The sequence below is a fragment of the Prinia subflava genome, chromosome 5, assembly GCF_021018805.1.
Source record: "Prinia subflava isolate CZ2003 ecotype Zambia chromosome 5, Cam_Psub_1.2, whole genome shotgun sequence".
Lineage (NCBI taxonomy): Eukaryota > Metazoa > Chordata > Aves > Passeriformes > Cisticolidae > Prinia > Prinia subflava.
This window is the reverse complement of record NC_086251.1, coordinates 47,240,693-47,266,922: the sequence shown is the minus strand read 5'-3', so window position 1 is coordinate 47,266,922 and position 26,230 is coordinate 47,240,693. Positions and strand designations below refer to the sequence as shown.

Here is a 26,230-nt window from a genome sequence, read left to right as displayed (position 1 = left end):
TGCCTGAGGCCAGAGCCGCCGCTGCCTCTCGAACGCTGGGGGAAAGGGATCTCCTGGAGCCCCGGCTTCGGCACGCTGGCTTTTCCCAGCTCTGCATGGGCTGTAGGGTGCTGGTATTTCCTGCCAGGAGGGAAGGGCGTGCTCTCTGAAAGTTGCTAATTGTGTGCTAGGTGGTGCTGCGAATGGTTCTGGATTCAAGGCTTCAGGCCGTTCAGTGGCTCATTAATTCCCGAGATGGAGTTTTCCATGAAAGGACGCGTTTTTGAAGGGGATCCATCCCGAGGAGGCAGCATAGTTGCCGGTAGTTTTCCAAGAAAGCCGAAGGTGACTTGGGCAACACCCGCTCCCTGCAGTGTGCTCCGACTGAAATCACTGAAGCTGTTTGACTCGAGGAAACAAATGATGGTGTGTGTTTGAAGTAAAATAAATGGCTGCTGTGGGAATCGCTGCCGGGGTCTGCGTGCTCTGCAGGGGTAGAGTATATCCTTAACAAGAAATCTGACGTCCTTTGCAGAGATAGCGTGTCACAAAAACCTTTTTCCCATTAGATTTTCTTCCACTCTTCTCAAACTTGGGGCCTGATTGTGAAGTGAGCAGACCTTTTCTGATTTCAGTTAATTGAGTTCAGAACTTAAAACCATCAGAAGAAGAATCTGGAAAAAAATAATTTAATTTTTCTTTCTATAATGAGGGAAGTTCCAAGTGTTAAGGACATTGTAAAAAAAACGCCTAGTGCTTAGCTTAGGAAAACTCTGCATCAGCATGTGGTCGGAAATTATTTCTGATTGTCCAGACATTTGGGGACATATTAGAACAACACAATTTCTTTTTTTTTTCTGGTTAAACATGAACCCAGCTGTCCAGAGAGCATTTGATTATGGTTTTGCATTTTCAGATGAAGGGGGCAGTGGAGTGTTGGAATCACTTGTAGATTTCACCAAAAAAATTAATCCTAAAATTTTCTTCTCTGCCCATCACAATCATGGAGTATCAGCTCCAAGCAGCACTGGAAATGTTCAAGACAAGGTGAAAAACTTGTGAATATTTTTATAAATCGCCAGTACCAGGCAGAATTAACCTGACATAACAGTGCAGAGTGAAATAATTCAGTTCCTGGAAATAACAAATGAAGTTATTGTTATGAAGGGCTGCTAGACTGGAGATACAGACCGAGCCATGAAGGTCTTTCTTGAAAGCTGGTGCTAGAGACTGCCATATGAACTAGGAGAGAATGGCATCAGCTGGAAAAGGGTGAAAAAATTATGATTTAAGATAGTACTGACAGGAGTTTAAATTTACTGGGAGAAGCTATGGCAAGTTTTGAAAATGAAATGGTGTTTTTCCAGTTACAAGGATTTTTTCAAAAGTATGAACAGAACAGTAGAAAATAGAGGGCTCCTGTATAATAGCTTCTCAAATAGGAAAGTCCTTGAAAGGCTAACCTGTGTCCTAAAGACAGAAATGTGAGTTGGTGGGGTGTGACAGCTGATCTTAATTCAGACTTGAAGGATTGTGAAGAATCCCATTAAAGAGTAATATGGATGAGTAAGGGGCCCCAGTGGAAGAGTACTTGTGCTTCTCTCAACTGAAGCATGGAAGAGACAGTTTATTTATTAACTCCTGTGGGGGGTTAGGATGGTAGGGAAGCAAAACTGGTTTTCTCCTGAGAACAGAATGATGAAAATGTGGTTATTCCACAGAAACTAAGAATGTAAAACGTCCAAAACAAAACACAGAATGCCATGGAAACTGTCAGCTCATCATTCCCAGATGTTCTAATCAGCTCTAGTTAAAATACTTGAACATTTTTATCCAAAGATTATCATAACTGAGGATTATGTAGCTCTGATAGTAAGACCATGCCAAAGTGTGTGATGTGTGTGTTGCATACCAGAATGAAAAAGAGCAGCAGATCTGAGCACTGACCCCAGCCTGTGAAAAGCTGTATTGCCCAAGGGAAAACAAAAGCAGCCCAGCTCCCTCCACAGTGAGTGACACCCTGTGGTGTGATCTGAAACTCTGCTAAAGGAGAGAGTGCTTGGGAAAGGGAAAATGAAGCTGTTGGTAAGACTCATTGCATCAGGTTCTTATGAAATGAAATAGATTAATGGAATATCATAGTGTTATAATGGGTTTGATTTATGATATAAGAGGGTTCATGGGAGAGTTAGGCAGCCTCTGCTTTAAGAAAACATCACCAGATAAAAGTATAAGAGCCTCCTGCTTCCTCTCCAGCATCACATGCTGGCTGCCTTTGGATTCCACACTTGGAACAGTGAGCACCTTCTCCGTGTAAAAAACCCTGACACTTACAAGTCAGAGGTCACCTCACTTTCTGCAGTTGTTGAGTGGTCTGGAAGTGCAAGATGCACTAGTGGCAAGAAAAGCACACTTTGTGTTTGGGAACACACTGCTAAGGAAGAACATGGGAGTCTGAGAGGGATATTCCAGATGCAGAAGCACAACTTGCCAGTGGACTGCTGAGGCATCTCTAGAAACTTGCATTGGAGGGAAAAGGCCGTTTTCTGCAAGAATTAGAGAAGTTATGTCTGAAGAACTGAGGTGAGTGTCTCATAGGGTTACTACTGTGATTGTTTTATCATTTGGCAGGGTATTTTGAAGGTTATGGGATTTGGAAGTCTATGTTCCCTTGCCATTTTAAATGTCTCTGACCAAAATTATCCTGTTCATGTTAAACCCATGAAAAAATTTCTTCCTTGCACCTTTGCAAGAGAGTTTTTTTTTCTCTAGTTATGCAAAATTTGGACTTGCATTTGTGTGCACTGTGAGCCCACAAAATACCTAATCCACAGATAAGTGTGTTTTAGAGCTGCTGGGGACATTCAGCTGCAGTATTTCAGCCTTCTACAGGATGGAAAACTCCCAATCAGTTTGAGTGCCCCTGTAGGACCCTTATGACTATTTATAAGTGAAAGTAGAAGAGATCATGCAAATCAGGGAAATTTATATGAAGGGCAAATCTTGGGGACTTTTTTTTACACCTGTAATGCTCTGAACAAGGACTGCTTGCTCACTGGAGTGTAAAAGCCTGTCAGAGTTCAAGGAGCATCTGGAGGATGCTCTTAGCCATGTGACTGCTAGATGGTCCTGCAAGGAGCAGGGAGTGGGGCTCAATAATCCTTATGAGTCTCTTCCAATCCAGTGTATTCTGTGATTCTGTGAAAACGCAGATGGAGAAAACAGGTAGGCACAAACTGTATGGGATAGACCTTGTATCAGTTTAGTTGGGATTTAACTAAAATTAAACTAAAGTTGTTGACCTTCAGTTAGCTCAGTCTCTTGAGCTTGCTCACAGCTTTTTTGGTCCTTCAGTAAATAATGCAAAGGAATAGGATGCTTTAGGAAGCTGTTCTAACAGCATTGTGTAAGCAGGACTGTACAGTTTATGTACTCCATTTCCCTCATACCTCCCAGCTTTCTGATACATTGACCCACGCAGAGTAGTTTTAGATCAGTTAGAGCACAAAAGGTTTAAAGCAGCATCCAATGAGGGAACCATTGTGTGCACTCCAGAATGCAGCTTTGGTACCTTCACTGGCAAGAGGATCTCTCTGCTACTGCTATTTTTTCTTGTGTTTCCACACAGTGGCATCTTGCCCCTGGAGAGCTGAGGCTTAAAGGAGATGGGGTTATGTATGATTGATAGGGAACAGTATATTTGTAGTGTTTTGGTGTGCTCCTAAAACTACTTCTTCCAACAACAACCACATGCTGTGTTGGTATAAAATTCTTTGCATTAAGTGTTTGAAGGAGCCTTCTTGTTAGATCCTGTCCTACAGCTCAGATCGTGCAACCAGCTATTACAGTTTGGGGAAGCCCATTTTACCTCCAGCAACTTTCCTTCCTTTGTGACTTCTCCTTGCCAGCACTAGACGTCTTTCTCTTCTTCAGCCCAGAGTATTATCTTTATTCTCTTAACAAGTTTAACAATTTTAACACTTAAAAATACTCATAGGATGATGCATTTAAGAAGATCCATATCACTTTTTGCATATTGAGGCAATATTGTTTCTATTTAGTCTTCAGTATTTTTAACAGTACAGGTTTCCACATCATTTTCATTGTTTTAGAATTTCCTTCCTTGCTTATTTTGGCCTCTTTAATTGAAAAAACTTTGAATTCCCGAAGCCCAGTTCTATTACCTACATTTAGCTCCCGTGAACATAGATCCTTTTCCTTGTTTATTTAACCAGCCATATCAATGGTAACAGAGTCCCATTTGGCAGATCCTGAATTCCCACCCTGCCCTATGTGAACGCATGCTTGTTCTCATGTAATCAGGCAAATAAATAAAAACAGATACCAACTAGACTTTATTGTATCAGATTTCATCCACATGAATTTTTGTAACTAAAATCAGAAGAAATGTTCCCTTCACCTGTTAAATTCTCAGGTTATATCTGTTTAATGGGGTTTATCTGGAAAAGGACAATATACTTAGAAGGGAATCTAAAGGTGAATGTGAGAAGGAAAGCAAAAGGGGTAGCTTATCTTAAATCTGGTTTCTTTTAACCATCCTCTAACTTTTAACTGATTTCAGCAAAGCTTATCTATTCATTTCGGCTAAATCAGTAACATCTGTTGTTAACTATAACCTTAGCTTTTCTCAAATCTTCAAAATTAGTGTCTCACAGCACCCTCCAGGCAAAGAGCTGGCCCCGCAGGGACTCTAGGGTGGTACCAGACAGAGCATTAGCAAGTTCTTGTTACTCAGCTGTAGAAAATGGGAATGTCTCTCTGGCTTGTCACTGAAAAAGAACTTGTTTTCTTCTTTTCCTCACCAAAATGGGTGCTTGAAAAGACTTAAACCAAATTTCATAGGAAAGTTTAACCTCATAGGCAAAGCATAGATCAGGTACTTGGAATCAAAGCCAACACTGCCAAAAAGGGCCTGTCCTGGAATATCCTTAAAGAGGGATGCTGATGATTGGAAATGAGACCAATGTGGGTGAGCAGAGGCCTGGAAAACATGATCTACAAAAAACACTGGAAAAGTGGTGTTGCTTAATCTGCAAAAATCTAAAAGGGACAGCATGATTAATCCTCAGACATTTAAATGATCAATATTGAGAAAGGTAGCAATAGTCTGTTTTTCATGTACATTCACAGAAGGGCAATAAAAAATAAATTAATTAATTGGAAACATGGAAGGTAAAGATTTTTATATTAGTGCAAGCTTCTTAAGAACAGCCCTAGCCATGGAATGGAGACATTGCAAGAGGTGAGGCAGAATCTTCCTTAATGGCAATTTAAGAGAATTTGAAGCTCTAGAGGAGCTTGTCTAGCTTTCCTGAATTGGTAAAGAGATGGTCTAGATGACCTCCTTCGTGCTGCATTTCCATGTCATCTGTGACATTTATAACACCAGTTTAGCTCCATTCTTTTTGGATCTTGATGCTTCTGGTTTTGCCATATCTAAGCCAGGAGCAATTCAATTCAATTGTGTTACTTAATCATCACACGCATTAAAATGATTTGGCCAAAGTGAGCAAAGAGCTAGAATTGCTGCTTGCAGCGAGGAATAGCTGTTTGTCAGCTTTAATAACTACTGTATAATTCATGGAGATAAAAGGCTACCAAAAATGTTATTTCTTTTCATTTTGAGAGTTTTAAATATAGCCAACATGCAGTGGCTGAGTGTGTGTGATGGAGGTGGCAGCACATGGCTCTGCCTCCTTGGAAGTGATGAGGGCAGGTGGCCCAAGCCCCGAAATCTCAGTATTTTAGTTACCTGCTTTACAGCATCTGCATGCTGAGACAAGCAAAATAGAATGTCTGCATGAAAAAGAAGCAAACCCAGGTTTTTTCTGGAGTTCATTTATTTATTTCTCTGTAATTGTCTGAGAGGGAGGTTTGTGGAAGTCACTGTTTCTGCTCCACTTGCAAGGTGTAATTTACCAGCTGCATGGGTCAGGTGCTGCCTTTTAGGCATTCTGACAGATCAGTGTTGTGTCTGATGAGCAAGGTTCAGGCTGTGCTTTCTGGATATTGTGTCCAGCTGTATCCAACATCAGTGTAACACACCTTTGAGCAAGTACACACGTCAGCATGACAAGACAACTGCAGCCAGGGTAGGAAGCAGGAAAGAGATACTGCCCACAATGTTACCTCTCTCAGTATCCCTGCTTTACCTGGCACCCAAAGGTAATCCCTGTCTGTGGGTCTTCTCAGGCCTTGCTCCCTATCTGCAGCCTGGGCCCTGCAGAAGGAGTAGTGCTTTCCCTGCAGCCACCAGTGAGAACTGCGTACCACATCATCTCTGCCCTGGACAGTCTCTCAGGGAAGGCAGGTAGACCAGTATAATGCCCTGCTGCTTTTTACTAAAGAATATTGCCCATACTTCTAAGGATGCTGCTGCACTTCATTTTCTTAATATCATCTTTTATAAATTCTTCAATAAAAGTCTTGCAGTATCCAAGGGCACATAATTTTGGATTAAGAGGTATTGAAACAAATGTTTTATTTTACTTCCTGAAAGGTCCCAGGCTGGGTGATTTTCTTAAAATATGTATTCCTTTATATATGTTTAAAAATAAATACTAAAGATTAAATGAGCACAAAATTTAAAAAAATTAAACCACAAACAAACAACAACAAAAATTAATCAGAAGAGGGAGTATTCCCAGTGGTCCTAGTAAATTTGACACCGACCATTCATATTTCCTAATATTTTTTTAATATTAATATTGCAGAAAGTGTTCAGCCTGTGGCAGTGCTTCCAGGAGATCGTGCCTTACCTGTTCAGCCAGGAGTGCTGCCTGACCTCTGGTATCCTCCAAGCAGCATGGTGAGCCTGAAAAGGACAGTTCTCTGCTTGTTGCAGCCTTTCATGACCATATCCAAGAATTTCCTATTTTTTTTTGCTGCATCCCTCCTCAGAAACTCAGAGACATTTCTTAACCCTACAGATAATTTTAGATCTCTGATCTGCCAAAGGCCCTGGCAGAGGAAGGGCTGTTGTTTGGTAGCCTGTTGTACCTGAAGAGCCCTTTCCTGTGTTTGAAATGAGAGGTTATTTTTGATACTGTTTCTGATTGTTTGCTATGGGTACTCCTGGAGTATTTCCAAGTTTTCTAAGTGTTCTTGTGTCTTCTCCCTGTTTTGGTTTGTTTCATTTTTTTCTATTTTTTTTTCTGTGCTTATATCCCTCTGCTTTCCACCAGGCTGGAAATGGAGAACATGTCTTGGAGTTCCCTGCTCAAGATTCCTGTTTCCAGACTCTCTGTGTCTGGCTGTCCTCAGAGCACTGTTGGCCACTGCAGAGAGCAGAAGGGAGCTCTGCTTGGCCGCTGCTCTGACCATGCAGTGCCACTGGTGTCCTACAGCTGCATGGCAGAGCACTGCAGCAGGTGAGTTACACACCAGTTTAGAGCCTGGCTGGTAACAGCTTTTGTTTCCAGCTTCAATGGTGTAATTTGTATTTATCTGTGTTTTTAGGAGTAATGTGTTTCAGTCTGAGTGAGACAATTTAATACATATCCCACAGTACAGCTTTCACTCCTGTGGGAATAGGGGTAGTGGTGTGAGGTAGCAGGAGGTCAGCTTTTTCATCTGCTACACCCTTCCTGAAAGATCTTGGGCAAGCCCTTCAGTCTGTTTATGTCTCAATCTGTCTGGCTGTGTAGACAAGAGAGGAAGGCACTGCCCCCCCTCACAGCCCCTGCTCTTTCACAGTGAGAGGAGTTACTTCCTTGTGCGGGGATCACCTTCTGCTGTGTTTGGATGTAATGGTCTGATCTCTGCGAGCTCTAGAAGCAACTTACTGTAAATGATGCTAATAACGACCCCAGCACTCTGTATACTTCTCATTGTGCCTGCATGAGGCAACATCTGTGTGTGTTTAGATAAGCTGGGAGCAGCTGGATTTGCACCGGCTGCTGTAATCACAGTGCAGCTCTCTGCTGGTCACTGTGTGTGCGGGTGGGGACGGCGGGGAACACCACTCCGTGTCCTTTGCAGTCCCTGCATCCTGTGCCTACTTGTGGCACTCTCGTCTCTCTCACTTATGAATGAGTGGGTGAGGGAGGAGAGGGCTGGGCTGGGCTGACTCCTTCACAGATGAACCATAAGGAGCACAGGAGCTGAAACACAATCTCCTCCTCCTTTCCTGCGCTGGTTCACGGACAGTCTTGCTCACAGCTGGGAGGAGGACAGCCTCACCATCAGCCTGAGGAGGAGAGAGGAGAAGGGAAGTTTTGTGCTCTTCACATTGCAGGCAAAACCTCTTTGCATGAACTCTGCTAACAGGTGAGTTTCATTTTTATCTATTCATTCTTGGAAGCAAGTTAATTTTCCATCATTGAGCAGGTCTCACCCCTGGAGAGATGGTAAGACAGTTTTCTAGCTGAGTTGTTAAAGGGAAACAACAAGGTGCTCCAAGGACTCAACCAAAGCAATATGTAAAAAAAAAAAAAATTCACAACTTCAAAATTAATTTCCTCGGTAAAGTTCCTACTAGCAGGAACTTTGAAAAAAGTTTTCCCAAAAACACCTGCTTGAGTTCTAGTTAGGCACAAGGAGAGCTGAATGTTCAAGTTCTATTGATGAAAGGAAATTGTTAAGATAAACTGAGAAACTGTTTGTTGTTTGCAGGAAGGAGTGAGAACGGTAGCCTGTACATAAGTTCCTGGAGTCATTTTCAGAGAACTTTGTAGTAATGTATAAGTTGAATAGATACAAGATATTTTGAAGGACTAGTAAGTGACTTAAATACTTTATTTCCCCTGAGAACACAAGCCAAAAGTTACACCTAAGATGAAACTGCTAAACCACATACCTTGATGTGTGGGTGCTCTGTGTACACCTATATAGTTTTGTTGTTGTATCTCAAATGTTTGTCTTTACTATATTTTCCAAACACTAAGCCACTTTTCTTGCTGCTGTTCAGAATCTGGCTTGAAAAACTTGAAATGTGATGGTTTAGAGAAGTGAAAGGTGATGGTTTAGAGAAGTGAAATCCATCAGGTGAGAAATTAACCTTTTTTTCAATAGAATCAAAAACTTTTGTTCATTAGTGTAACTTGATCTCATTATAAGAACATTTTTTCCTGTTCTTGTCAATCTTTGTGAAGGAACAAGAAAAGCAATTCACTGGATGATGCTTTCTTCTTTTGTGTGTTGCATGGGGAGGGAAGCTGAGAAATAGAGAATTTAGAAGAATATAACAGCTAGTCCTGTCCTACTCTGTTCAAAACACATGCAGATATTTATTAATAAAAATAAAAGGAAACTTAACAGTAAAGTAAGTAAACATGGCTACATGTAGGCTCATAAGACATGACAGTGTCACTGTGAGCATTATGGGACTTTCTGAGCAGTCTGTTAGTCAGTACCCACTGTGACTTTTTCCACATTAGCACCCTGTATTCACACTGGTCCTGGAAGAGCCGAGTGTCTAACCACTTCTTCTTTCAACTTTTCTTTAATCAAGAAGCCACTAAAAGGTAGGCAAACCATGTATTTAACACCTACTCTTTCATTTCTTCTTTGAGGAAACAAAATTTTCTACCGTTCTCGACCCTATCCTTCCTCCCTCCTCATCTTACTGCTGCTATGTTGTTGTTCCCCCATATCTGGCTGCTCCTGCACATGCACTTGTAAAGTCTTTCTGTTACATGAGCAAAGAGGCAGAAGAATGCAGTTTCCAGGTTCTTTTTTACACTTGGTGCTATACAGCTGTAGGTAAGATGATAACATGGAAAGTACATCCCCAATGTTTTAAAAATCTTTACAGGGTCCAGGAAGAATACTCTAAGAAAATGTTGGGTTTATAGGATCAGACAAGTAGGTTGTTCTGTGACAGCAGAGGTGAAAATCTCTACATCACAGCATTGTGATTTGAATATCACAGTTTTAAATGAAGAAAGATTTGGTGGTTCCAATATTTCATTAAAAAAACGTGTGTCACTTGACACCTTCAGTGAGAGGTATTAATTTTGCTTCATGGTTGGTAGACAGAATTTGACTCCCTTTATTCTGGATCTGAGGACTGTAAGCCATCTTATAGCAGTGGGAAAAGAGAGAAGTGGGATATGGGGAAAGGGAAGGGAGGAAAGTGAGTCTCTGCAGAGCCAGGTGTACACAGGGGTCATTGTACTAGATGTCATTGATTAGGATGAGCCTGAGGCTGCTTGTGAGGTCAGACACACAGGAAGCTTCTTATCTGTGTCTGACCACAGTTGCACAGGGCCAGGTGTTCCAAGGTGGGGACATTCATGTAATTTTCCTCACCTAACCATCTAGTGGATGGTGTCACTCAGATTAACCAGCTGATGCTCTAAATGCGAGTTTTCTTGGCATCCCAGTGCATAGTGCATAGAGAAGAAAATTTCTTCCCTTCCAATTTTTCTAGTTGTGACCTGAGGGTGCATTTATGGTGCCCTGGGGCTTCACTTCTGGTGGCTGTATTGTGTCAGTGTGGTGGTAACTAAAGAAAGTCATGTCCACTCCTGAGGAAATTTACACAATTTGGTAATTATTTTTAAGGGAAGAACTCTGGAAAGAGAACACCAGAAATGGCAGCCTTGTGAGGCTCATTACCTTATAATTAGCTGACTGTCTTCTCTAATATGCTTGTTTTTCCTATAAAGCTTATTCTGAGTGGCTTTTATTGCTTATTATGAATTATTCTGCCAGCTGAAGCATTTGCAGAGCTGCTGACCCTGAGAGCTGGTGACAATTGTTTCTGAAAAGACACAGAACAGCTTTAATGTTTAGAAGAAACTGACCAATAATTTTAACTAAAAAGTGTTAGTAAGCAACAGCAGCTAAGAAAAACATTGCAGTTTATTCTCTAAGGGATACAACCACTGTAACACCTTTTCTCCACTAGAAACACCTGAAACAACACTAGAAACAACATTCTGAACTCTATTAATAGGGTAGGAAAACAAGAGCTTTTTAGGCACTTCATCTGGAAGCTGTAGCTAATTTGCCAGAAAAAGAGTAGATAATAGGTTTAAAACCTTGTTAGAGGGAGAGTGAGAAACTGAAAAGTATATGCCCTGTTCCTCTCCATGGAGCCCTCTTGCCAGAAATTGTTTCTCTGGCAACAAACTTCTTTCCAGCTGGGTTGTCTTGGAGTTCGATCTGGGATTGCTTAGGCTCAGAACTGTCACCATGCCAGAATCAAATAGAAATGCAAAACTGATCTCACCTACGTGTAACAGAGAGGGCACTCTGCTGCTGTTACTGCTGCTCCACAGGAGCTGTCCTCCTGACATTCTTCACTCAGAAATGGCTACAGACATCTATTGCTGCTAGGATGAGTCTGGACCTTCATTTCTGAACATTGTTGCTTTATTCAGCAAGGTTTCAAGCTTCCTTTCTCTTATGTTGTGTCCTGTGGGCCAGCAGTAAAGACACAAAGCCTTGAAAAGAGGTTGACTTTCCAACAGAGGAAGGGGAGATAAATAACAAATGAATTACAGAAGCAAAAGTAATTGAACTGTCGAAGTTCAGTCACTTTAATGACACCTGAATAAAATGCTAAGATATCAGTAGGGGAGAATAGAAATGTTTCAGAAATCTCTTGGTTTGGCTTTCTTTAACTCAATATTTTAATAACCATAGAATGTTACCATTTTATATCTGGAAACATTTCATCTTCCTTCTGCCAAGGAAGGAGTTGTTACTCTGTGATGGATAATGATTTAGTGTCTACTCTAGAGTATGTATCTGGTTCATGCTCCATATTTAAGAACTGTTCAGACATAGCTTTTAATATAGCAATCATCTTTTAAACTTACAAGAGACTTAAACTAAAATCCCCAAGTCAGAACATTATTATTTGGAATTTGAACTTATGTCCAAATTTCAGAGGTGGTTTTATGCCTCCACCCCAAAGCAGGACCTGGATTTCTGAACAGCTCTCAATTTGGAATCTCACGTCTCCTGTGCCAGCTTTTCCATCTCCTCAAGAGCTCATCAGAACTCCCCTGTAGCAAGCATTTGATTCTCTCCCTTTTCTCTAGTCAGAAGCATGTTTGGAAGTGTGAATGGTTTAGAGCAAGGTTGTTGCTTTTGCTGTGAATTGGTTCTTTGATACTAATAAAGAAGGGGGGGGGTTGCATTTCTGTGAGGTCATGCCTCTCCAACTATTTTTCTCAGTTTTGTGTTGAACCTCTTTTATCCAGAAATGGAAAATGAGGAAACAGAAATGTAAACAGATGCCAGCACCTTAAATAAAGTGATTAATCCATTGGCAACTAGGTTGTTGGAGTCTTGTACCCTCAAATGGAAAAAAAAAAAGGACTGACGTTTTCAATAATCATCTAGGGAGCAAGAACAGCAACAAGGGAAAGAGCCTAGAGGAAAACCTTCTGCAAGGCACACTGCTTCTCGTGAGAACACTGAGAAACAACAATGGAAGAACGTCTTACAAGTGAATATTGACTCAGTTCTACAGGAAACTTGGTTAATCTCCAGAAGGGAAACTGAAAAAAAGGGAAGAAATTTAATTAAAGATAGCAATAAGGGATAGTTTAGTAAAGTTATGTTTCTAGCAACTAGATGGGGACTATTTGAAGACATGCACAAATACATATGCATGATGCACCCCACACACCACCCCTCCAATTCTGTATCCAAGGGAGAAATACAGAAATACAGAACAAGAGCCAAAAAAGACTCAGTCAAGCCCAAAAGGAAATGAGCATAGCTAAACAGAAGTGTGTGGAAGGGCGGATGGTGTGCTAGACTAGAAAGAATTGGATCTAGAACAGAAACATATCTGAAGTGCACAATGGTGATCAGTGTAAGCCGGAAACACAAACATAGTACAAAGGCACAAAGGAATTATTTGAGTTTTTTAGATGGCAACAGTGCACACAGTGTTAGGTGCTTCAGCTGAACACACTCCTATCCCATGATGAATTTATTCTCTTTGGTTAAGATAAATCCAAACAGAGGAAAAATAATTAAGTCAAAGAAAAATGAGGAGTGGAAAGGAAAAATCTTCAAATATTGCAGGTAGCTTTTCACTTTACTATGTCTTAAAGCTTCTTGTACAAAATGAATCATATACTGAATCATATATGCAGAAAATGTCATTTTAAAAAGATATAACTTTATTGAATGTATCATTATTTGCTGATGCATGAAATAATGAAAATGCTAGCATTCTCCTTAAACGGGAGATCTGCTCAATCTCTTTAGACATGGCAGAGTTTCAACCACATTTCAGTTAGATCTAGCTAGCAACATTTTTCTATCAAACAGCCTTTATTTGTTGTCAAGTGTTATTAGTCAAGCATTGATTATGGATGTCCCAAGCTTGTTAGCAGCACTGCACAGTAAGTGCTGTCCATTGAATTATCTGTAAATGAGAAGAAAAAATTGTATAGATGGGTGTTTGGTTGCTTTCCAAATGACTTTTAGTTAATGAGATAGTTCTGTTTGGAGGTATAATGTGCTGATCCTTGGGTTCAAAGTGGCATTACAAAAGATGCAAGCAGAAAGATAACTCAGTCCCTGCTTTGTTCTCTGACTTGTCAGTTTTTGAACAAGTTTTCCCTTGAGTGAAGCTGGGGAAACTTGACAGAAGGGATTGCCTTGCAAGTTGCTGGCATTCCATTCCCTTTCTGTGTGAGCATGTGGCTACAGAGAGCAAGTTAAATTGTTCTCAACACACTCATTGGCTCCAGGGTCATGAGCATCTGCCTGAAGGTAGAGGCTGACAGCCAGTGCTTTGCCCAGCCTTGGTGTGTGCTAACCAGGATGGGGTGCACTGCCCAGGACAGGATGTGCTGACCAGGATGGGGTGCACTGTCCAGGATGGGGTGCTCTGCCCAGGATGGGGTGCTCTGCCCAGGATGGGGTGCACTGTCCAGGATGGGGTGCACTGCCCAGGATGGGGTGCACTGCCCAGGATGGGGTGCACTGCCCAGGACAGGGTGCTGGCAGTGTGCTACGGCCCATGGTATGTAAATGGATGGCCCATGCTCAGGCAACAGAGAAAGATGTGGGTGACCCCCATGGCTCCCTTTGGGTAGCCACTGTGTGAAACAGGGGCTCCCTGGCAGTCCTGGGGCTACAGGGATGCACTGGAAATCCAAGCACTGAAATGCAATGCAGATATGAATTAAACCTGAAGTCACTGACTTCAACGCAAGGTATCTGGCATTGACTGATGTAGCACTGTGCTGTTGTCAGGGCAGGCTGCAGCATGAAAAGAGACAATAGTACAGAGTTTAGGAAAATGAATCAGAAGGATGATTTTTCCCAAGGCTGTAGATGGTAAAATGAATCAGAACTTATTTAACTCAGAAGGGTGAAGTTCCTATTTCTCAAACTAGGTTACAACACAGTTGTTCCAGTCGTTATTCCTTATTCCTAACTAATATTGTATATTGATCATGGCTTATGTGGCTTCTAATAAGCAAGACTGTGTAACCTTGGCTTTTTTTGCATTGTCCTGTTCAATGGGGATCAGTGTACAAGTTTGGAATTGTAAGCAGTTCTGCTGTCTATGACTGATTATTACATGCCTTCTGCTTCTTCAATAAAGACAGAATGGTTTTTTGGCTTTTGTGTCAAGGAGGATTGTGGAGGAGAAGGACATTGACTTAGTTGAGGTTTTAGATAGGGGGAAAGGAAAATTTGGAGTTTTTCTCTGAGTAATAGAGTGATTTAAGATGTCTGCAGGAAGTGGTGTGATGTGTTTTCCTCCACCCACTGTTCTGTACTCAAGCAAGTCATACACGAAGCTTCAACATGTGCCCTGTGGGTAGGAACTAGTCACAGTAACTCAGCAGTAAAATACTTGGAGGGTCATGTCGTCCACTTGCTTGATCTTTTATAGCAGGAAGTGGGGGGCAAATGAGGGTCATTTTTTAAACTTTGAGGCAGCTATAGCATGACTAATTTCAGCTGTGATTCACCTCCCTGATACTACTTGGACTGCTTGCCTGAAATTACACATTGCATGAACTTCTTATTACCATAAATAGGGATTTTCCAAAGTACTTTTTTCAGCACTTTCTTTGCTCAACTAGTAGTTCAGGCCTGACACGAGGTGAAAAGGCCCTAATCCTAGATAAAGAATAAGTATTGTGAGATAGAATGAGTAGTCTGAGGAAACAGGCAGATGTATTTGCCAAGCTGCTGTCCATAATATTTGTGAAGTCATGGCAGTCAGAAGTCCCAGGTGACTGGAAAAACAGAAACATTGTACCCATCTTTAAAAAGGATAGAAAGGTAGACTCTGGGTACTACCCACCTGTTAGCATCACCCCTGTGCCTGGGGAATATGACAGAACAGATCCTCCTAGAGGCTCTGCTAAGGCACATCAGGGACAGGGAGGTGATTTGGGACAGCCAGCAGTGCTTTACCAAGGGCAAGTCCTGCCTCATCAGCCTATGGCTTTCTCTGATGGAGTGACTGCATAAGTGGGTAAGGGAGGGGTCACTGATGCCATTTATCTGCACTTCTGTAGAGCCTTTGACATGGTCCCCCACAACATCCTTCTCTCTAAATTGGAGAGAGATGGATTTGATGAATGGGCTGCTGGATGGATAAGAAATTGGCTGGACAGTCTTATCCAGAGGGTCATGGTCAAAGGCTGAGAGTCCCAATGGACCTCAGTGACAAGAGGTGTCCCTCAGGGATCTCTACTGGGACCAGCTTTATTTTGCATTTTCATTAATAACACAGATGAAGGAATTGAGTGCAGCTTCAGCAGATTTGTAGATGACACCAAAGAGAAGAGGGACACACCTAAAGGATGGGATGCTATCCAGAGGGACCTAGATAAGCTCCACAAGTGAGTGCATGGGAATCTCATGAGGTTTAACAAGACCAAGTGCAAGGTGCTGCACCTGATTTGGGGCAATCCGCAAACACAGGCTGGGGTATAAACAGATCAGAGCTCTGCTGGGAAGGACCTGGGGGTGCTGGTGGATGAGAGGCTGGACAGGAACACTTGCAGCCCAGAGAGCCAAACATGTTCTGGGCTGCATCCAAAGCAGCATGATCAGCAGGGTGAGGGAAGAGATTCTACCCCTCCACTTCCCTCTGGTGAGACCCCACCTGCAGTGCTGCATCCAGCTCTGGAGTCCTCAGCACAGAAGGACATGGACCTATTGGAGTGAGTCCAGAGGAGGGGCACCAAGACAATCAGAGGGATGGGGCATCTCTCCTGTGAGCAAAGGCTGAGAGAATTGGGATTTTCCAGCCTGGAGAAGAGGGGGCTCCAGGGTGACCTAATTGCTGTCTTGCAATTCCCTTGTCCCCTCTCTGGAGGGAGCCTGAAAAAGAGATAGCGAGAGACTTTTTACAAGGGCATGTGGTGATAGGACAAGGCGGAATGGCTTCAAACAAAAAGATTGAGATTAGGCGTTAAAAGGCAATTCTTTACTCTGAGGGTGGTGGGGCACTGGAACAGGTTGTCCAGATAAGCTGTGGATGCTCCATCCCTAAAAGTGTTCAAGGCCAAACTGGATGGGGCTTTGAGCAACCTGGTCTAGGGAGGTGTTCCTGCCCATGGTTGGAACGAGATGATTTTTAAGGTCCCTTCCACCCCAAACCATTCTATGATTCTATGATATTGGACTAACTGTGCTAATTACCCGACCTGCCTCCCTTGCCCTTCATTTCAAGTTGTCCTTTATATGTGCAGGCATCAACAAGGAAGTCCAAAGTCATAAAAACCTAAAATGAAAAGGTATAGAAACAGAGCATGGAATTCCCAGAATATCAAAAGATGGAGCAAATGGAATGATTTACTCAAGAGTAAAAAATTTCATGTCCGTGTAAGGAAAAATTGTGCATTGATGACTAATTAGCCTTTTGTTTATGTGGGTTCTGAAAAAATATTGCTGACTTCCTTCTTTGACAATAGGTTTATAAGACGAGTCATCTGATAATGACAAAAGTAAAGTTATTTGTCATTTACAAAACACTTTCACAGTTCCCTTCAACTGAAACAGATATACAGAGTAATAATTATTGTACTCAGAGGTTCATGTTAGAAAAATCCACTTGCAAGTTACAAACACTGAATGGATTGTGCACAGGTGTAAATTACTTTAATAGAAGCTCAATTTGACTCCTATTTTTCACAAAACAAAGTGTTATGTGTTACCCCAATTCATCACAATTTCTGAAACATTACCAGCAATAATTCACAAATTGCTGTAACTAAATCCCCTGAAGTGCATGTAGTTTTTAAAAATATCTGTTAGCCTTTGCTGGTCTATTCTCCTCTATGCCAGTTCCTAGTCTCTTCTGCTGCTTATCATTTCCCTGCCTTCCTATCTGACCTTATGCTTCCAGGCTTGGTGAAACAGAATCAAACAATCTGACAAACCTGCAAGTGTTGAAGGAAGCTTAGCATGTGAATTTAAGGGCTGGTGTTTGGGTAGATAATGACCTGAACCAAATCCTAAACTGAAACCACCCTGGGTTTCTGATTCTAAGATATGTAGGACAGTTCAGGTCCTGCAATGACAGCCAAGTGACTCAGGCCTGTCTGCACTGTATGACAGGTGCAAGGACAGATTACATAGCAAGAGACTACGCAGGCCCACAAGCATGCTACACTCCCTGTTAATGGAAGTGGGTGCTTTGTGGATGAGACAAGCTGGTGCACAACGATTGCAAATTCCAGCAAGGAAGTCCTTTGGTGCAGTCCCATTTGTCTCTGCCAAAAAAATATGTAGACCTAATTGCAGACAGGTTTCTTAAACAGAAATTGTAGCAGTGTTCACTGAAACTGAAAGGACCCACCCGGGCTCCATGCTACTACTTGGTGCAAGGTGAAGAGGCTGTTGCTGCCAGTGGCTCTGGCATCCTGTGCCACTGCCAGCAGGCAACACTTAACACGTGAGCTGCCCCGTGGTTCATGGGGCAGGGCCAAGTCATGTGTTTGTCAACAGCTAAGGCACAAAGGAGCTGGGAAAGAAAAGAACTGTTGTTGAACTCTCCAGTGAGTAATAAAGTTGGCTTGTTTAAACCATGAAAAAGTGAGGCTTTCTGAAGCTCTGGGATCCTTGGCTTTATGTTTAATCCAGGAAAAAAAGAATTGTTTGGAGCTCATGTAAATGGAGAGAGTGTTCTAATTTATTGCCAAGACTTAGGCTTAGAAGGGTATCATCTAGAAGATGTGGGCATATAAGAGAGAGATACTGCAGACTCATGATACTGAAGGTGTTACATAAACCATAATACAAAAAAAAAAGTCACATAGCTGCACTATATCCATATTAAAGCTGTCTAGAAGAAATGCCTGTGTTTTCATTTTCCTAACTGCTTTCAGCTTTAGGATTGTCTGCACCCCAGATGTTTTTCTTAGAGCAACTTTTAAAATTTCTGTCCAACCTCTATCCAGACATGGCCAATAAGTAATGGGGGAGCTGTCTTTTCCCTTCTATACCCTGCATCACCTTTCCTTAATCTTCCACTTTTTCAGACAGCGTGTAAAGTATTGCGTCATATGTTTGTAATAACAGAGTGGGTTCTTCTACACCCATTTGTTTAAACCTGCCAGTGCAGGCCTTTGATACCAGGTTTGTTGAAAAAATCCTACAGTTTCACTCCCTGGCTGGTGCAGAGCTATATTTAGTGTACCTGGTGCTGGGGAAAAGTTGATCTGCCTCTGTATTTCCATTTGGCTGCTGAGCTTGTCCTTAGCCGGGCATGGTCAAAAGGTACAAAGGCAGCCAGGAGCCCTCACACTGAGGAGGTGAAAACAAGGGAAGGATTTCCTGGCTCACTGTTGCCACTGACCAGAACAGCAGTGTAAGACAGCTATTGTGCAAGAATCTGGATCTTTCTTTTTCACCCCCATCTTTGAAACTGGGAAGGGTTTGTTAGCACAAAGCAAAGATATTTCTTACAGCCTTCTTTTCCTGCCCCTTTAAACAGCCGGCTCCAGTAATCATAAGTGTACCTTATATTAGCATAATATTGTATCAATAAGACTTTTGCTACCTCCTTCACATTCTGCATTCTGGAAAGATTTTTAAACTAAGTAGAAATGATTGTACTTATTACAGAGAATTATATTCACTGTACATAAACACAGTTTGATAAAAACATTTAGAGTTCTTAGAGGAAAAGAAACACTTTCAAAAAACACTGCAGCTGTAGAGTACATCTGCTTTTCCTCATACTGTGATCCATAATGACTCACTGGGTAACACTGAATGAAACTCAGTGCTAGACATATAAAGACAGTTCTGAATTTTCAAAACTGTCAACAGCTTTTGAATTCCTATTTGGCCTTATTGACAGGAGCTGGACACTGGCTAAGCACTGTGGTGGTAGATATGATGATAGGTCTCAGATTTCAGGTATTTTAGAGAATAACTAAGGTGTGCCAATCATCCTGTGCAGGCAAACCCTTACATGTAAAAGTCACCAAACCATTATACAGAAATGCTATGGAATACAAACTCAGGCCTGGAGCTCTGGACTATAAAGGTGGATTGGGGTAAGAAGGTGATCAAACCTGCCTCAGCAAAGATTCTGTGCATTGCCCTTGTCTGCAGATGGAAGAGATATGTGATGGTTATGAAGCACTGGAGAAAGTGGATAGTGTTCCAGGGGAGCTAATGGCCCCTAGGTATCAGTGTTTGGGGAAATTTGTGCATAACTTTAGTGAATGGTTTCTGCTGTACATGTCAGCACTGCTAACACTGTCATGTTTATTCCAGGGGAAGGTTATGGCAGTCTCCTGGAGCAAACTTCAAACTGAACCACAGGTACCTGTGACTGGGTGCCTTTAGCAGCAGGTCTCCTGCTGAGCTTGATACACGAGTTGTAACTGTTGTGACACCCACAGTGGAGAGCGAGAGTCTCTTAAACCCCAAAGGAGCTGCTTGAGACTGAGAGGTGGAGGAGAGCAGAGTGCTAGACTGGAGCAGTCTTTCACAAAGTTGTGTTGGACAGTGGAGTTAAAAATTTTGAGGGTGATGAACTTATCTTGGCATGTAGTTTCATGACTGAGAGTTTCTGAGCTCCCAAGGATATTTCCACCAAAACCAGTGCTGATGTTATCTCTGTTGGAAAGAAAAAAGTAAAAGTAAAGGGATGAAAACCACATCCCAATTCTTATTTGTATGTGTTTGCTGTGAATTCTGTGGAGCTATGCTGGTTGAAGCTAAAAAATGAAATTCTTTTCAGGTCTGATCACTTATTTCAGATCACTTATTTAATCACTTTCTGGCTTAAAGCAAGTGATTTTGTTTTCTATTTCTGCAGGAGCAAAGCCTATCACTACTTTAAAACAAACAAATATATTAAAAATTATTTTATGTAACTTCCTCAAATGCTAAAGCTGACAGTTATTTTATTGTAGTGTAGTCATGTTTTTGTAAGGGTTGCCTTGGAAGAAATTTTATGTTCCTGGATGGGACAGAACAGGATGACAAAAATGCAAATTAGCATAGCAAACAGCAAAAAGCAGCAAAGCCTTAGCTTTTTCTTTGAACAGTGCTTCTTTTGAATCCACAGTATCTGAGGCTGTGAAAAGAGTACACAGATTGTTAACCTTACAAAAGTATACCCAACATCCCTGAATTTTCTGAGGAGCGATTGAAAGAAATACAGTCTTGATGTCCCTGCACCACCAGGTTAAACATGCTTTCCCTTCAGACTAGGCACAGTTTGCCCTGCTGTGCTCCAGTGCTGAGCATCTGTGCCCAGGTGAATATATCATGAGGTGATAAAATGCTGAGTGGAGTATTTCACTGTTTAGTCAAGGATTTCATCACTGTGAGCTTGGTCCAGGCTTGACCTAGTAAAACTGAGTGCTAACCTGTCATCAGTAGTGGTTTTTGTGTATTAAATAGTTACAGTATAATTCAGTACAGCATAGCATAGCATAGCAATGGCTTCTATGGGTGTGTGTTTGGCTTATACCAGGTTCTTCAGGTGAAAACAATTACATTCATATTCAATGAAGATGAAATGGAAAGGTACAAATGAATAAGTCATAAATGTGTGGGTTTGGGAGTTGATGGCAAATAAGGAATATTTAATAGCACATCATGTAGAACTGAGACCATGGTGATGCATTGTACCAGAGTTTCACGATGTCCTCCAACAGAGCAAGACAGCTTGCTTTCCTTGTTTTTACAAGTAACTGTAAGAGAGAGTGCTAAAAATTCCTCTTTTTTTCATCCTGCTGAATTGAACTGCATATTACATGGTATCTTGTATATAAAGGGAAATTTAAGAAATGGAAATTGATTATCAAGAGTTTTGTGCACCCTACATCCTCTAAGGAAGTCTGTGTGGACTACTGATTTACCAGAGACATATTTCCATCGTAGACAAATCTGATTACTGCTTTTCTGCCCCATCTCTAAACCAGAGATGATATTTCTTCACATTTTAGGTGCCTCCAAAGCTAAAACAATAAATATCTGTGATTTGCTCTGTGATTCTGGACTGCATAATTTTCTAGCACTTTTCTGTTATGTACTACGAGTTATGTGAATCTTGATTTCCCAGACAGGCTTTATCTTTATCAAAGTCTCAAGGCTAGGAAAAGGCAGCTTTCTGAATAGTGTGCTATATATTCAACAATTGTATCCCTTCTAAAGATTTCTTTGTGTTCTATCTTCAGGTTATTAACATCCTGCAGCAAGTCATCACTTCAGCCTAAAGGCTGGTGGAAGAGATAAAGTCTGCATGAAAACTAAACGCAATTAATTCTTACATTCAGGACCCTGATGAGTGATACACGGGGAGAAACAGAAGATGGTGAATTTCACAGCGAATGTGACTGAGAAGTGCAATATTAATCATGATATCCATGAGACATTATCCCCCGTGGTGTACATATTTGTGTTTATATTAGGCTTGCCAGCTAACTGCCTGTCACTGTACTACGGGTATTTACAGATCAAAGCTAAAAATGAATTAGGTATCTACCTTTGCAATTTGACTATAGCAGACCTGCTGTACATATTTTCTTTGCCGTTTTGGCTTCAGTATGCTTTACAGCATGACAACTGGACCTACGATGAGCTGCTGTGCAAGGTTTGTGGCATCATCCTGTATGAGAACATCTACATCAGCGTGGGCTTCCTGTGCTGCATCTCCATCGACCGCTACCTGGCCGTAGTGCACCCATTTCGGTTCCAGCGCTTCCGGACCATGAAGGCTGCTGCCACTGTGAGCATCATCATCTGGGCCAAAGAAATCATGACATGCTGCTTTGTCTTCACGCACGGGGAGATCAGCATGGACGCTGAGAGCCACTTGGTGTGCTTTGAGCATTACCCCATCAAGAAATGGGAGCACAATGTCAATTACTACCGCTTCTCTGCTGGCTTCCTTTTCCCCTTCTTTCTGCTCGCCTTCTCCTACTGTGGGATTTTACGGGTTGTCCACAAGAGTCCCGGCACTCAAAAGAAGAAGAAAATCCAAATTAAAAGGCTGGTTTCAAGCACTGTTTTCATATTTTTAGTCTGCTTTGGACCATACCACATCCTACTTGTGGTTCGTAGCTTGTTGGAGAACAACTGCTCATTTGCTGAGAAAATATTTAATGTTTACCATATTTCTCTCCTGTTAACTACCTTTAACTGTGTTGCTGACCCAGTATTGTACTGTTTTTCCAGTGAAAGCACTTACCAGAACTTTGTCAAGATGAAAGATTCTTGTCTAACATGTTTAGGCCATCGGAGTACTGAGACGAAGGAATCCTATCCACTGAACCCTACTGAAACTCCCAACAGGACGCAGCATGAACAACAACCAGGGTTATTGCAAATACCACTTGATGGTGCTGGAATGAAGGACTGCTTCACAACTAATGTAGACAGCCTATAGCTTTAATCAAAAGGACCTTAATCCTACATCTGCAGCTGTGGCCATGTTTGTGTATCTGTCTGAATTATTCATGTATTACAACAGTGTGACCTCTCAAAGGCTTGTGAGCAATGTACAGTGAAGCTGTTTCTGGAGGTGCTTGGATCCTGGCAATACTGTATGTGCTAAGTCAGTTCAGTTATAATCACATATCTGTTGTTGTGCTACCACTTAAAACCTGTTTGTCTTAATGACTGCATTGACTGGAACAAGCCAGTACTCTTGGTGTGTAGCTCTGGTGAACTCATCTTTAGCTGCTTTCTGTTTGCCCTTGTAACATCTAGAGAAAGTAATTCTCTACAAGCTGTCATAATTGTTGAAAAGGTATGAGACAGAAAAAATTAAATGTCCCCATATGCACTTTTAAAAAGAAAAAGCCCAACAAAACACTTCTGCAACATCTCTGTAACTCTCTGAAATAAGTTCTCCTTCTGCCAGTTTCAAAGCCTGCAGAGACCACGCCAGAACCAGATTGCTGAAACAATGAATCCAATAGTGCGAGACATTATGGGAGAACATGCACAAGGAACTGAGCACCTGCCGAGACCTTCAGGCTGTTATTTGACTGCTGAATCTCAGACTATTCAACCTCATCAAGGCTCCTAGAGACTTCTGGAAGTATGAGCCTCTGTGCTCCAATGGGTGTCAATAACTTGGTTTGTTGACTCAGAAGAGAACAAGAGGTTGGTAGTACATGAGTCACTCTGATCCCATGTGCGTCTCTGAGTCACTGGGTTCAAGAATATTTATTTACACCTAAATTCTGCTACACCTTGCTACGGTTTTGATTGTGTCCTTTGCAATCTGTGTATCTGTTGCAGCACAGATCATGCAGGCAACTAAATAACAATGCATTTGTCAGGGAAACTGTTGAATCAATTCTGTTCAAGCTCTGGTTTTGCCCAGGTAATATAGTTTATAGATTGGTCACTGTTCAGTAAATACAGTATCAGAAATATGATGTATGAATAATCTGTGTCCTGGTTTAGACAGAAACAAAATATAGGAGTAAATGGAGCATAATGGCTTCTAAAGATGTGGGAGTTGTGCTCCACAGTATTGTTTCTAACACCACCTCTTCTCTAGGTTTTTTGGGGTTTTTTGTTGCACTGTGGAATCCTGCGTGATTCTTCTTGTGATCTGCTCATCACACCTTCTTGTACCTGTAGCTGTTACACCATGAATATTGCCCTGTCCTTTCAGTTCTCTGGTTTCAGACCTTCCTTGAAACACCTCTGTGTCTGCAGCCCGGAGCTGGTAACTTCCAGCAGTATACTCAGTTTTGTTTCTTTGGTTTGCTTTTAAGTCAAAACATCATCTAGACAGATGGTCTACCCCTGCCACCTGCATATGTCATTGCAACACAGCCTTGCTTGTCATCAGACTCCAAAAGGAATATATTCTAACAGCTTTCTGGAAACTACCTTGAGAGTGCAATATTTCATATAATTAGTAGATGTGTTTAATAGAGAATGTTTTTATAATTTTCTTTTTATATTTTTTCACAGTATGTCTGAAATACTATCTTTTATCTTTGGCCCACAGTTTCTATTTGTGAGACTACAGATCCTCTCCTCCCTCCTCTTGCAGAAAGGATTCATGTCCCCACTCCTAAGAGGGGATTAGGTTTGCTTAGGTTAACATTTGGTTTGTTTAATTATTTTACATTTCTTTATACTTAGACCACTCAGCTGGATTAATTACTTTACATCTGCATTTTTTTCTCCTGACTATTAGCACTGTTTAGCTTTATTTTCTCCTAATCTTTCATCTCATCTGCTGTGTTTTCCAAGGGCATCATAAGGCAGGGACTCCCTCCCAACTTCTACAGTGCTGAGCTTGTTCATTGTTAAGCACCAACTCCTTGGACCTCCACGACCTGTCAGGCTGCAAGACACACGGGGTTTGTTCTAGGATTAAATATTTGTTGTCATGTTGATGCGTTGCTTCTTTACAGATCCCCACGCTGTTTAAATTAGACAATGGAATGCAGAGCATGCTGTGCTACATGGAATTGTCATCTGAGGGATTAAGGCTCATTTGAGTTGGTGCTTTGATGTGGGCAGCTTTGGTCAGCTGCTGCAGTTTAAATCAGATGGAAACTTGTGTAGCACAGCGCAGCATTCTGCTACAGTTCTCAGCACCTAACCTGCTAACTGCAGCAGAGATTTTTTTTTCTTCTTTTCTCCCTTTTTTTTTCTTGAGGCCAATATTTTATCAATCCTTTCTATACTGTAACTGTTTGGCTCAGGCTGCAGAGCTGTAACCAATATAGCAGGAAGGTAACAGGTAACTCCCACTCAGAGCTTTTTCTTCCATCTCAGTGAAAACACATTCACTCAAGGCTCCTGCTAAGGTTTCTAGAGACATGCTACACATCCTATTGAAGTAAATGTCATGCCTGTGACTGCACATAAGAACGCATTTTAAGAGCATGCACTAGAGAAAAAAGAGAAATAAATGATTAAATTTTGTATTTCTTAATGAAATCTAACAGTTAAGACTTGTGTTTTGGGGGGAAAAAGAGCAAAAGCTTACTAAATGAATTTTTTTTGACAAAAGTTAGTGCTTGAAAATATACATAGCACCTGTTAGTGTAATATGTCAGTAGCACAGAGAGAATAAAATCAGCTGCTTCTTTCAAAATGATGCCAATTTCATTCTGTGAGTTCTGTGCAGCAGTGAACATATGCCATCCTACAGGGTTACTGGCTTTGGCAAAAAGTTCAAGCATTTGTATGAAATATTTTACTTAATACTTATAGTTTGGAGAGTTTGGAGACTTCTAAAGGAGATATTTTCTAATTGTGAAACTTCCAAGATACTTTTCTAGAACATCCTTTGAGAAGGTTTTAGATACAATGAATCTAAAAAAAGAGATTGATCTAGAAAATAAACATGGGGATCTCTGGTGAACCTGAATGTCTAGCAGAAGACTGGCATCAAGATTTCTTTCTGTCATGTGTTTAACTATTGTATGTTTTTAAAGGCTCTGTACCCTCAGGGACTTCAGGAGATTAATGTTCAAAATATGCTGGGGTTTGTGGTATGAAATTATTTTTCTCATTCTGAAATCTCGTCTCACATCGAAGAAGGAAAATAGAACTCACCTGCCAGGAAGGAAAAAAGATACAAAGTGTTGCTCACTGCTGGAACTCCAACAAAAAAGCAACTTCCATTTTATGACAGGTAAAGCTGCAGTGTTATAGAGGTGGTGTCAGATGTACTCTCCCCTCTCTGCTGTGAGGGTTGACAGCCGGCAGAACTTCAGTCCTGACACTCAGCCTGGAGTCAAGGTAAAGTCACAGCTTTAAATGACAAAAGCTGGGCACAGTTCACACCCATTTGTCAGGTACTGCTTCAGTGTCAGTAGTCCCATGGAATAGAAGT

The 26,230-nt window shown here is 41.5% G+C and overlaps 1 protein-coding gene across 2 annotated transcripts; it reads left to right on the top strand.

The window, feature by feature from the left end:
- Positions 1-6,735: 6,735 nt before the first annotated feature.
- On the top strand, positions 6,736-26,142 carry GPR68 (G protein-coupled receptor 68). Of its 2 annotated transcripts, XR_010080580.1 has the most exons (3): positions 6,736-8,268; positions 21,591-23,523; positions 26,030-26,142. XR_010080580.1 is itself a non-coding variant. In XM_063399223.1 (2 exons), the coding sequence occupies exon 2, from the start codon at positions 21,725-21,727 to the stop codon at positions 22,799-22,801; it is 1,077 nt and encodes a 358-aa protein (XP_063255293.1). In that variant the 5' UTR covers positions 6,736-8,268; positions 21,591-21,724; the 3' UTR covers positions 22,802-26,142. The 2 variants fall into 2 exon arrangements, 1 of the variants encoding a protein (XP_063255293.1); XM_063399223.1 differs by having other exon boundaries at positions 21,591-26,142.
- The last annotated feature ends 88 nt before the right edge of the window (positions 26,143-26,230 follow it).